Raw genomic sequence first — 12,970 nt, 5'->3', positions numbered from 1 at the left:
AAGACGAGACAAGTGAAAGTTTTTAAGAACACCAATTCCTTTCATTTAAAAAGACAAATACAAAATCTAGACATTTTTACATGAGCATAAACATTTTTTTCAAGTGCAAATACCGTTACCCATTCCATGAAACCTTGTGGCAAAGTCATTTCTCAAAGAAAATGGGGAAAAAGTTGCATTGTGTCATTAATGAAAGTTCTACAGTTGGAGAAATGAACAACAGTGAGATCTACAGTCCCACACTGACCAGCATTTACTTTTTCTAACATTCAACAGAACAAAACATCAGATTCTTTGCCACAGACTTTATCATATTCAGCTGTTTCACAAGCAACTTTTTTGTGAAAATGAACACAAATCCCTTTCTTTTAATTCCAGCAGCACTGTAACAAAAATAATTACATTTAGCAGTAAAATAAGTTGCAAAAAAAAGGAAAATGTTTTGTAAGTATGACGGATGAGTTTTGAAAGTTCTATACAGTTCTAGAGTAAATCTAACTTTATATAACATTTAATATCAATTCAACACCAAGTTTAACCTTTATATTAAGGGCTTTCGTGGGCAAAGCAGAAATCTTCAGTTATCATGTCTGCTCTTTTTATTACTGTCCTTTTTCAATAAAAGCTAAGGCATTATCATTTGTCTTTTAATATTTATTTATTTGTTCATTTTTTGGCCTAAAACTACCCAGCTGGCCACCTACAACAATAGACATTGTTAACTGGCTGAAAGTAGTTTTTTAACATTGGGTGTCCAAAATTTAAAACAACATCTAATTCCAACGTCAGGTTGATACAGAATACTTAACATGGTGTTCAGTAACCAACATTTTACATCTAACATTTAAACAATGTAAACCCACTGTTGGTTTCTGATGGATAAGAAAATGACTTTGTTTCCAATCAAAATTCAACTTCTGTACATCATTGTTTTTTTTTTATTTATTTATTTATTTTTTTTTACATTTTTTCGTTTTAATTTTCACTTTAACAGTATTTGTCAGAGCCATCCTTTTTCTAATATCAGATTGATGTCTGGTGCCTGCTGGGTAGTGATGCTGAATGCTAAATTCATTGCACATTTGGAAGGTGGTCTTTGGAAGAGAGGCTGGGGCAAAATATCAAAACATTGGGAATAAAAACATTAACAAAAAAACATTTTGCTCTAAAAGTGAAGTTTGTACAAACTTTGAATCTCCTGTTTTTGTGGCTGAACTTTTGCTGGCTGGTATTATTACAAATTCCCCCTTAATACAAGGGTCTATAGAACATTATTCGGGACTGGCCTTAGCTCTCCGACTCAAAATTAGTCTACGTTTATTTAATATTTACAATATACAACCAAAGAAAAAAAAAAACAACAAAAAATAAGAAAGAAAGAAAGAAAGAAAGAAAGGTGAGGTTACATCACCTGCTCTTATTAACCCTCTCAAACTCTCTCCAAACTTCTCCTTTCAACAGTAACACTTTATATCGGAAGAGAACATCAAACAAAACATCACACACATTCATAAGGCACACATAATGCGTTTAGAACTCGTATGTGAAGCCTGGTGGAACTGCTTCAGCATACGGGACATCATCCATTATCCAAAACAAACAAACAAACATGCATGATAACTCATCTCTTTATGATATGTAGACTGTATAGTGTGTATTTAAATGAAAATAATCATTTATTAATTGTTGCTGTTACAAAAATGCAAAAACCTTGTATCTCCAAAAAGTCAATTTTACATAACTGTCAATGGGAGTCAATGTAATTGAAATAAATGCAGTCATTTATTTTTAGTTGTGTGTCATTAGTCATCACTAATCAAGCCCCATCTCTAGTGATGTCCCAACACTAGAAGGGTGAAAGCACACACATGTCCTCTGATGCGCAATAGTCACATCGCAGGACGTGCGTTGTCACTTAAGGCAATTAAATCAAACATGTCATGTTGCAATGTTTTGATTCTTGACACAAGAAGCGTTGTCTTTGTGTCTGTGTAAGTGACAGGCTCCTGCTGCCTGTGCCAGAAGCGAGAGAAAGAGGGGGTGGGGGAGTTCGAGGGGGGGTGGGGGTCTAGGAGTAAACACAGGTAACCACATGGCCTCCATCCACATGGCTGAACACGTGCCATGTGGTTACCTCGGTTACCATACTGTTACCTCGCTTCATGTGCTTGTAAACGCATGTGTCGAAAGCTGTGCACCTCAGTCCAGCACAGTTTTGCGCAGATATTTCCAGTTACAGCTGAATTCGCTCTTATTTACCTTTTAAAAAGCCATTTAAATGCCTGATTAAAGGGCCGATTACTGTTGTTTTGCTGTTTTCCTCGGGTTTTAAGTTGAGCTCAGCGCTGACTCAGCTCTTGATCGGTCCGGACACACAACATTGTGTGGGTGGGGGCGGGGCTGGTGACCTCATGGGCCCTGCACTGTTTAGGAAAGCACCGGATCCCCAGCTCTGATACATCAGCCAACAGATACCTGTGCTGAACAACATGAACAACACAGCAGGAGTAATGAACATCTACCCTCCCACAGAGAATGTGGCCAGCTGTGCTCTTATAAGGTGTTTTATTACATCGCCAGGAGAATGCTGTGTTGCGTTCTGCTCTGCTGGACGCTGGCCATTTGTAGTTGCATTGGCTGCCTGCTGATATTAGGCGAGTTTTTAAAAAATGTCATGTCTGTAAGCAGTGTTTTGGTGTGTGATGTAGCTACAGCATCTGTACACATGTATCTGTTTACAGCAGCTTACAGCAGTACAGCTGCCGCCTGCAATGTGAAAGCTCCTTAAGAGGAAAGTGCAGTGACCCAGCTCTGATACACCAGCTAACAGATGCCTGTGCTGAACAACAACTTCACACCCAGACAGATCATGGCCACAGTAATCTCTTAGACTCCTCACAGTGGCAGCGCTGGACCACCATCATTGTTTAAGCATTTCTATAAGTATTTTAAATGAAATTTAACAACAGCCAGATTGACAAGTCCAAACATTTAAAAATAGCAAAAATGTAGATGCAAGGTTTTTTTTTTTGCGTAACAGCGACAATATGGCGAAAATGAATTAATTAATAATTTCACGTCAAATTCTTTTTACTCTCTTAGGTTTCCATCCAGCTTTTAATTTAATTTGCTAAAAATATTGTGAATGTTTTTTCTCTTTATATTCTCTTGAAGAACATGTAAAATTTTCTTTGTTAAAGCACTTCCCAGTTCTTCTCACTTAAGTTGAAAAAGGTGTTTCTGTTTTATTTAAAATGTACATATCTTTAAAGTCCACTTATTATTAATTAACCAAAAATAAGCTTTCTGTCCTATAGAAAAACATGAGCTAAACATGAGCTGCTAAGATGCTAAAAATGGGTCTTTTAAATATATGGTTGTATTTTACAAAATAGGAAAGCAGGGACAGAGCTGATTGGCTAACGTAATCTAATGTTAATATTAAATTAACACTTTCATTTTCTAATCAGTGTCAGTAGGCCATTGCCTTCTGTTATTTTATTTACTTTTTTATTATTTATTTTGAAGATGCATTTTTATGCAGTTTTTACTTAACATTCACTATTGTTCTATTTGAAACACATGGATGGAAACCTGATTTTTGCTATGATGTTAATGCTAAGGTGATTTAAACTGCTGAAGACTTTCCATGTTAAAACAACCAATCCAAAAATAATCTTTCTGTCTCTGTTGAAAAGTGCATTTTAAAACACTTCAGCACATCAGTGAACAGTTATTACAGTATAATTTTTTTTTTGTTCTGGAATTCCCCTTTAAATTGCCTTTAAATGGAGGAAGTTGGAAATCGTGAATGTAGCGTAGCAGGTTTAAAGTGACGTTTTTTTTTTTTCTGAAGAAGCAGCAATCGCACGTCTACGTCTCGTTCCTCCACTAAACACTGTTTCTCAACATCAGCCGGAACTCCTCTCACAACTCTTTTTTTTTTTCTCAACCTCGAAACAAAATGCACTACGTCTTCTACGCCTTGTTAAATTATCAGGAGTATAAGGTCATAAATGAATATGCAATTGACAATAATACAATCTGAACAGACAAAACTTACACGTTTACTGTTTTAACAGCGTGGCAGTAAGATTAAAGATGCTCTAAGAGCTGAAATGTACGATATGAAGTGAAACAAAAAGGTCGTAATTGGCGAGAGAATGTCAGAGAATACTGGATGGATAAACTGTATGAAAAAATGATAAAAGGAAGTAAAAATATAACGTGAATTTTAAAGCACATCTCATATTTTACTTCACATCCACTTACATCATCAACAAGAAGTGATGTGTTACTCCAATCAAATACGTATCTAATTTCCACAGAAATAAAACATAAAAAATAAAAAAATTGCTGCACCAAGAAGGAATTAACCAACAGGCATGAAACTTGGTGGGTAGTCGTTCCAGACTGTTGTGGAGTTTCTTATAACCAACAAACCCGTGTGCGGAGGTCCTGTGGTCCGCACCAAGATCAGCAGTTTTTTGTCACACATTAAATGACCAGAAGTTCTGGTGTCATGGCGTGCACACTCTGGTGCACTATTCCAACAAGACAATGCTCATCCACATACTGCTTCTGTTTCAAGCTTGCCTTAAAGAAACAGAAGCTATGCCATGTCCAGACTTATTGCCAGAGCTATCCACAATTAAAAATGTGTGGAGTGCTATCAGACATGCTACCAATGCTTTATCTCTAAAGCCCTACCGCAAAATCTGCAGGAACTGCATGAGAACATTCAAACTACTTGAAATGGATTGTTACAGAACACCATTTAGAACCTCTACATCTCCATGCTGAGACATCTGGCACATTGAGTTACAAACGTTACACACTAATTCTGAATGTTTAATCATTTACTATTCCTGCTATCCTTTATCTTTCTTCCAAATAGCATTACAATCCCACACTTCCTTCTGGGTGCAGCTATTTTTCCAACGATCTTTTTTGGAAAATGTAAATGGTAGCACTTTCTTTTACAGTCGCTTTCTTTTACAGTGTTTCTCTATGATTTTGTTTGGGCATTCTTCTTTGTTTCTGGCATGCCCTAGCCATCAAAGTTAGAGAAAAGTTGTTTGATAACTGAGTAATGAGTTATTGATTAAAAATACTCAGGGCGTTTCTGAATCCGCACTGATCCGCCCCAGTTGCTGAGTATAAAACAACAATCGGCTCGCACCTGGAATTACCTCACAAAATGACTGCAAACCGCTGAATGGAGCCTGTGAGTGAGTCCTCAATGAATGAGAGTAGAATGAATGCATGTTATTCCTTTAATTTTAAAAAGTAGAATGATGTATCTTACTAAAAAATGTTTTACTAGAAAACTTGGCTTCCATTTCTCTACAGTAAACAGTTTTGAGGCAGTAAAGATGCTAGAATTACTGCTACTGTAATGTATTGTTGTGTTGGATTGCTGATGAGTTTAACCCTCCTGCTATTCTCAAATGTATTCTCTGGGTCAATACGACCCCAGCAATTTAAACCTCCAGAAAATTATTATAATTCCAGATAATTTAACATGTTAGCAAAATTTATCAGTTTCTTTATGTTTTTTTTTTTGTATTTTGACAAATGATCAGTGGTTCTGGCATTATTATAAGTGTTTTATTCATATTATATAAGTATTGTGTTGTTAATTTAAGGCCTACAGTGAAGAGATATTTAGAGAAAGGTTCTAAAAAGGAAAGTCACAGTGACCTTAACACTATTACTACACAAATATGTGTAAAATAGTAAGATTTCGTATGTTTTATGCCAATAAAACAGCCTCAATAAAACAGATATTGAAGCTGATATATTTGAAACATCTTATTTTTTACTTATTGTCTCCAGCAAATTAAGAGAAGGCGATAAATATGAATCACAAAACTAATGTCAACCATTTTTTCAGAGGCTTTAAACATTAAATTATAGATAATAGATAATAGGAGGGTTAAACGTTTTAGAAAATATGTCTGCAGAATTGAAACGTGATATATTTTTTTAGAATAACATTTAAAAAACTGATATTGCACAATTGCTACATATGAACCCATTCATTTTGTGAAGTCTAGTGTCTAAACTTGGACAAATTTGGAAGACATTCTGAAGTGGGAACAATCTATTGTACTTCATACATTCTAACACTCAGGAACTCAGAGGAAACAGAAAGTAACTGTAGAAAGTAAAAGTAACAGAAAGTGCTACCAAACAAACGCATCACATTAACACAGTTGTGGGTCAAACTAACTGTTAAAACTGTGATGTATTACATGTTATTAATGTGGAAATTATTTACATATTTGAATTTTAAGTAAAAAACGGATTAAAATTCTCTGTAACTCTCAAACCTCCCTGTTTTACCAAGGCTGGACTCATCTGTGATTCCACACACAGTTACAGTTACATGGTTTGGACTATTTTAGCCCTTTCACCGTCTTGTGTTTGTCAGGACGTGTCAGGACCGAAAACGACATCAAAGAAACAGACAAACAAACATTCAATTAACCAACAAACACATAAACACAAACACAGAGTGGTGACAGACAGATACTGAGGAACCGGACGCTCCAAAACCCATCAACTCCAGTCTGCGGTTCAGCTGGAACGGACTTGAAAGGTTCTGCTGGGTTGGTTCTTCTACACATATATACCCTTTTTCTCAGAGGAGATGACTGATAAGAATAAACTAATAATAATAATATTAATAATAATAAACTGATAGAGAAGACAGATGTTTGAATCTGCGTAGTGTGCGGTAGGTTTTTGAAGCCAGTAAAGCTGTATCTTGTTTGGATTTTTGTTTATGTTTTATTATAAAAAGCATGCTAGATGGACTGGAGAAGGTGGTGGAAGGCTGGTGATAATGTCGGTCTGAGGATGAGGATGGTGTGAGGATGGTTTATCAGACTACTTGTATGGCCGGAGGAAGGCTGAGACTTTGCTGCTGATGAGGCGGATGAAGGACCGCGGGAGCATCTCGTTGGAATCCCGAGCCGTGTACTTGTAGTAGTTGTTCGGGTGAGCCAGAACATCGAAGAGTGTCTTGATTAATTTTTTATCCTGATAAGAGAAGATAAAAAAGCGTTGGGTATAGAGAAATACCATAGAAGAAGAAGAAATATGTAATGAGAAAAATCTTCAAGAACTTAAAGTAGCAGTCTTGAAGATTTTGTCCTTTAAACTGAAAGCAGGTCAAGATAGCAAAACAACTCCAAAAACCTCCAAAACTCAACTCCAGTTTGAATCTACAGTGGCGTGAAAAAGTATTTTTCCCACTGTAGAAACGCCTTGCAGATTGTTTTTTTATATATATATACTTACATGTTTAGATTATCAAACTAAATTTAATATCTGACAAATACATCCTGAGTAAATATAAAAACACTTTTAAAATACTGATTTAATTCATTAAGGGAAAAAAATCTATCCAACTATTATGCCCCGATCTGAAGAAATTCAAAAACAGATAAAAAACAAAGTCATAACAGTCTGAAAAAGGTTACAAAGTCTCAAATTTCTAAGGCTTTGAGACACCAGTGGACCACAGTAAGAGCTATTAATATTTACAAATAGAAAAAACACTCACAGGAATGGCCGGGCTGACCGAAATAATTCCAAAAGAGCATGGACAACTCATCCAGGAGGTCACAAAAGAACACATCTCACATTTACCGAAAAACATCTTGATGATCCCCAGGACTTATATTCTAAAATATTCTTTTAACTGACGTTACAATGCTACGAAACTTTTTGGATGGTATGTGTCTCGTTACATCTGGCAAAAAAAACAAACACGTAATTTCAGAAAAACCTCATTCTGAATGTAAAATATGGTGGTGGTAAAGTGATGTTCCGGCGGTTCATGCTTGAAAACCCTTGAGTGTCTCAATTAAAACAATTCTGTAAAGAAGAGTGGAGCAAAATTCCTTCACATGTAAAAGATGTGAAAGGCTTATTTCCATTTTTCGGTAAAGCTTGATTGCAGTTGTTGCGGCCAAGCGTGGCTCAACCTAGTTATAAGGTTTAGGGGCAAATACTTTTTTTACACAGGGCGAGATTGGTTTAATAAAAAAAAAAAAAAAAAAAAACATTTAAAAAGTGCTTTTTATATTTAGTCAGGATATATCTGTCTGATATTAAAGTTTGTTTCATAATTTGAAAAATGTAAGTATGACAAAAAAGCAAAACAAAAGTAATCTAATTATTGTTAAATATAAGAAATCTAACCTTCAGGATTTCTTGATGATTTTCAGAGGCATAGAGTCTCCCATCTCGGACAATGTCTTCAACCAACTGCTCATAGTCCTCTAAAAACAGAACACACAACAGTATCAAACCTACTGTGCTACTCTTTTATTTTATTTAATTATGTTCACATTTAAGCTTTTAATTAGAGAACAGACTTATATTTAACCATGTTCTAAGGTGTGATTTCATTAGTGTTCCATTAATGGAAACTGAATGGGATTTTTTTTACCATCATATGTGACGTAAGGTATTTGGAAGCCGCGAGCGCTGTTGGCATCGTTGGATTTGAAATTGATCCAGAGGCGTCTGGAGCGAGCGGTGAAGGCGATTGGCCGCTCGTACGTCTGACACGTCTCATACGTGGTTATGGAGGTTACCGACCCTGTGCAGCGTAAAATACAAAATCACATTAAATACTTCAGAACAAACTGTGGATACAGACACAACACTGCAATCTCTATATTAAACAATCATGGTTGTATTACTTATTTTTCTCTTTATAAGATGAAAACAGGAAATTAAAAATAAGAACTAGACATGTTCTAGATATTTTGTATTTTTACGTCATTTTGTTCAGTGAAAGTTAGCTAGTTTTAAAGTTTAGCTAGTTTTAAAGTTTGTAAGTTTAATTTCTTAAGCTTACTGGAATACTGGAATGTTACATGCATTATTTTTTTAAAACATAAGTTAAAAATAATCATTAAGGATTATATTTTCTGTAGTAACTTATAATATGGTCAGGATGTTTTATCATATACTAAGGAAACTAATTTTAAGCACTGGCAGCTCTTATCAGCTGAGTTTCAGCCAGTATGTTCTTATTTGAACTGTGTGGTACATCACAGAAATCTGTGTGGACAGTAGCCTTTGAATCTGTCCATTTTCGCACTCAGGGTTGCCAGGTATAGACAATAGAACACAAACAGTGTGCTGCACCCGGAAATTTTTGGCTGAACAAGTAATCACTGAGCTTCAGTAAGGTTGCTGACCATAACTAGGTAATTTTGTACACTGCAAATATTTATATTCACTGATCAGCTACAGAGTAAGACTCATTATTGCATGCCAATGTGTGTCAATCTGGCAACCCGTGTGAGCTTTGCATCTGGGGAGGAGCTGGTGGGGCAGAACTAGTAAATGAGCTGATAAGCTGGATCAGGTGTGTTGGGAGCAGGGTAAACGCTAAAATTTGCAGGGCAGGGGTCCTCCAGTACAGGAAACATGTAAAACATAAAATATTGCCTCACAAAATAGATTCTCTCTGTCAGCTTCTATATGTAAAGATGTGCAACCTCAATTACCCCATTTAAAGAAATCACATTAAAAATAATATTTGAGCACTACAGAGTTGGCATATGGAATATAATGTACAACAGTAAAAATGATTTCTGATTAAATTATTGTTGGTATAGAATGATGTGGAAATCTAATCAGATAATTTTCCTTCTCTGTAATCTCTGTATTATTAAAACTAATTTAACAGCAGAAACTTACAGTTCTTCCTCATCACCAGCACATCTCCACAGTCATCGTCAGACCGCAGGAAGATTTCCGGCACCACAATAAGAATTTTTCGCTTGCTGGGGGGGTTGATGGTCCATATACAATCTACATTAGCAGGGTAATCTCCAGGGTAGTTGGGTGACTCGATGTACCCGATGAACTCTCCGATTTCACCTCCGCATTCCCGGTCTACAACACACACACACACACACATGATACAGTTACTGGATAGGCTGACAGTATGTCTAGAAGGCGAGCCAGTAAGCCAATGAAAAACAAACGTGTTTGTGTTTAGCCGGAATTTTTCAATTACTTCTCTATCGGCTGGCTTCCCTCCCAAAACTCCCAGCATTCCTTTATTCCTGTATGACTTACAGCGAGGAGTATAAACAAACATCACTGTGGAGTTTAGACAGATTTAAGACCAGTTCAGAAGATACAAACTGACTGAATCAAATAAATAAAACCTACAGAAAGACTTGACTCTTGAGTCTAACCTTAAATAACTCAAGAGTTTCAATATGTACAGGTCTCTTTATCATTTCTGCGTTTGAATATTATAACTGGATGAAATCAAGACTTAAAAATGCACCCAAGTGTAAATGCACCTGAGACACATTTAAAACAGCTACAAATCTTATAATTCAACATAAAGTTGGACCGATTTTAAGCACCGATTGTCTTTCAGCTCGATAGGCCGATGGATGATACCGATCTTGGGTGGGGCCAAATGCTACATTAATGCTACATAGAAAACACTGGGAATCTGAGCTGACTGTAAATAAACGGAAGTGATTTACTCCCCAAAATAAACGGATTACAAGAGAGATAATTGGGGGAAAAGGTTTATTTCAAAAATAATATTTATATTTAATTAGAAGCCAATACCGCAGAAATAGGTATCCCAACATCGTCCATTTGGCTGAAAATCAGCAGATACAGATACATAGCTGCTCCATCCTCCCATCTCTAATTCAAACCACTTGAGAAGGTGGTCTGAGACACATTTAAAAAGATTCAAATTCCATCAATCAAACCACTTCAGAAGTTTGAGCCGTATTTGATCCACGTTACAGCAGTGTAAACTCACCTGTCTCTCCAAGACACGTTCAACAACCGAATCTCCTCCCAGGACAACCAAAACACTAGTAATAACTGCCACACAATGAGCAAATTCAGATACTAGTCACTAAGTGATACGAAGTGATCAGGTGTAAATTATACCACAGAGATGACCAAACATGTATCTGCATTTTAAGTTTAAATATGTAGCTATGCTTTGCTGCACTTAAATGTCTTAGAACACCTCAAATACAATTAGGTTGCAAAAACTCAGTGAACACTTTAGTACACAGCTAGCAAAGAAATTCACTCAGTAACATGTCAAGCAGCAACTTGCTCCTACAACCTTCAACACTAAGGATAACCAAGCGTAAAAAACAAGGGTGTGTTTATACTTGTCTGCTTTGGTTCTATTAAAACAAAGTGGTTTGTTTGAGTAAGTGTGAATGCTGCCTTTTGAATGCATCCAAACTCCATCCAAAGGCATGAAAACAGACCAAACACAGGAATCAGTTCCACATTATAATCAGTTATTTAGTACATTTATCAGGAATTAATGTTACCAAACTTTAAATAGACTTGAAAAGGCTGTTAAGAGAACATAAATAAAAAACCCTCCAGCAGAAGCTGCTTACTCTTGCACTGAGAGACGCTGGTAGCTCCATCAAAGTCTGTGGTGGTGTTTCCGGGGCAGGAGATGCAGTAGTTCTGTTTTAAGTCTGACTGGTAGGTGCCGACAGGACAGCGGATACAACGATGCACAGATGTGTTGTAGTAATGTCCCGCAGCACAAGACACTGCAACCATAAACACAGCCATTACACACCACATGCAGTGAGTAACAAAACGTGATACAGCAAATCCAGAGCAAATCAGGAATTCCACATTAGACTGTGGTGCTTGTTTCCTTTACCTACTTGTTTTATATGTGATTTATGAAAAATGAAAACCAATTGCAATAAATCAACCTTACTTTTGGATTGTACGCTTGGACTGTAACCCACTCCAGCTGATCATTAAATATCTACATTGTTAAACTCTCTATAGTATTAGAATTAGGACACACAAGGCGGGGCTAACCTTTGACCTCACAGTCGTGGAAAGAGTTGGCTCCCTCTTTCTTGGTGTCGAGTCCCCCTCCGCAGGGGAAGCAGAGGGTCCGGCCAGGATCAGGTTGGTACGTTCCCCGAGGGCAAGGATGGCACGGCTTAAAGCCATCGCCGGAGTAATGCCCTGATGGACACTGACCTGGGGGTAGAGAACAGTACATTAGTAATAGTATTATCATTTTAACAATAATACAAATAACAAATTGAAGTGTATTGGATTTTGAAAACATTTTTATATAATAATCACAAAAAACAGTGTTATATAGGATTTAAATTTGTTAGAATTCAATAAATAATGAGTTGAAAATAAAAAACCTGTCTGATCTGCTTCAGTGGTTTGGTCCTGGTTAGTCTTGTTTACCTGAGCAGGAAGTGATGTTGCGAGCTCCTGATGGGCCGTGGCGATCTCCTCCAGGGCAAAGGTCACAGGCCAGCTGACCCTCGCGCTCCTGGAAGGTTCCGGGAGGACACTGGACACAGCGCTCCATCTCACCGTGGTAATACGAGCCGGGCAAACATCTGACTGAGAGGAGCAGGAGGAGACAGTGAGACAAACACAGCTACTGACCTCATACAGCTACTGACCTCATACTGCTACTGACCTCATACAGCTACTGACCTCATACAGCTACTGACCTCATACTGCTACTGACCTCATACAGCTACTGACCTCATACAGCTACTGACCTCTTACAGCTACTGAACTCATACTGCTGTCCTGCCTTTATCACTTTACAACAAAACATTACTTTCCTACTAAAGAGCTGCATCCAATTCAGACAAAAATCCAGAATTTTACAATAAACTTTCACCGTAAAATTTCACAGTTTGCTAAATATTTGAAATAATAAAAAAAAATTTGATCTGCCACTATAACAAATTTTTGTATAGACAATGTTGTCCCAGAAATAACTGCAGTCATCCATATTATTGTATTGTAAAGACCATTTTATGACAGAATGACAATCTTAATGACATAATGATTAGGGGTGTAACGGTATGTGTATTCTTTACGAACCATCAAAGTTTTAAGAGACTTGTGGAACCACTGAACGTGACCC

The 12,970-nt window shown here is 36.8% G+C and overlaps 1 protein-coding gene across 2 annotated transcripts in view; it reads right to left on the bottom strand.

Moving 5' to 3' along the window:
• Positions 1–13: 13 nt before the first annotated feature.
• The window catches only part of scube3 (signal peptide, CUB domain, EGF-like 3), a 147,964-nt gene continuing 135,007 nt past the window's right edge, over positions 14–12,970 (bottom strand). For both annotated transcript variants that reach the window (XM_022677573.2, XM_022677574.2), the window contains 7 exons: positions 12,271–12,432; positions 11,881–12,048; positions 11,436–11,597; positions 9,730–9,927; positions 8,465–8,617; positions 8,215–8,294; positions 14–7,047 (listed from right to left, as the gene is read on the bottom strand). In XM_022677573.2, coding sequence (XP_022533294.2) covers positions 6,895–7,047; positions 8,215–8,294; positions 8,465–8,617; positions 9,730–9,927; positions 11,436–11,597; positions 11,881–12,048; positions 12,271–12,432 — 1,076 coding nt within the window. In that variant the 3' untranslated portion in view covers positions 14–6,894. The remainder of the gene's footprint in view (positions 7,048–8,214; positions 8,295–8,464; positions 8,618–9,729; positions 9,928–11,435; positions 11,598–11,880; positions 12,049–12,270; positions 12,433–12,970) is intronic.

The sequence above is a fragment of the Astyanax mexicanus genome, chromosome 13 (genome assembly GCF_023375975.1).
Source record: "Astyanax mexicanus isolate ESR-SI-001 chromosome 13, AstMex3_surface, whole genome shotgun sequence".
NCBI lineage: Eukaryota > Metazoa > Chordata > Actinopteri > Characiformes > Acestrorhamphidae > Astyanax > Astyanax mexicanus.
Note: the sequence above shows the minus strand (reverse complement) of the source record. Positions and strands in the feature narration are given on the sequence as shown.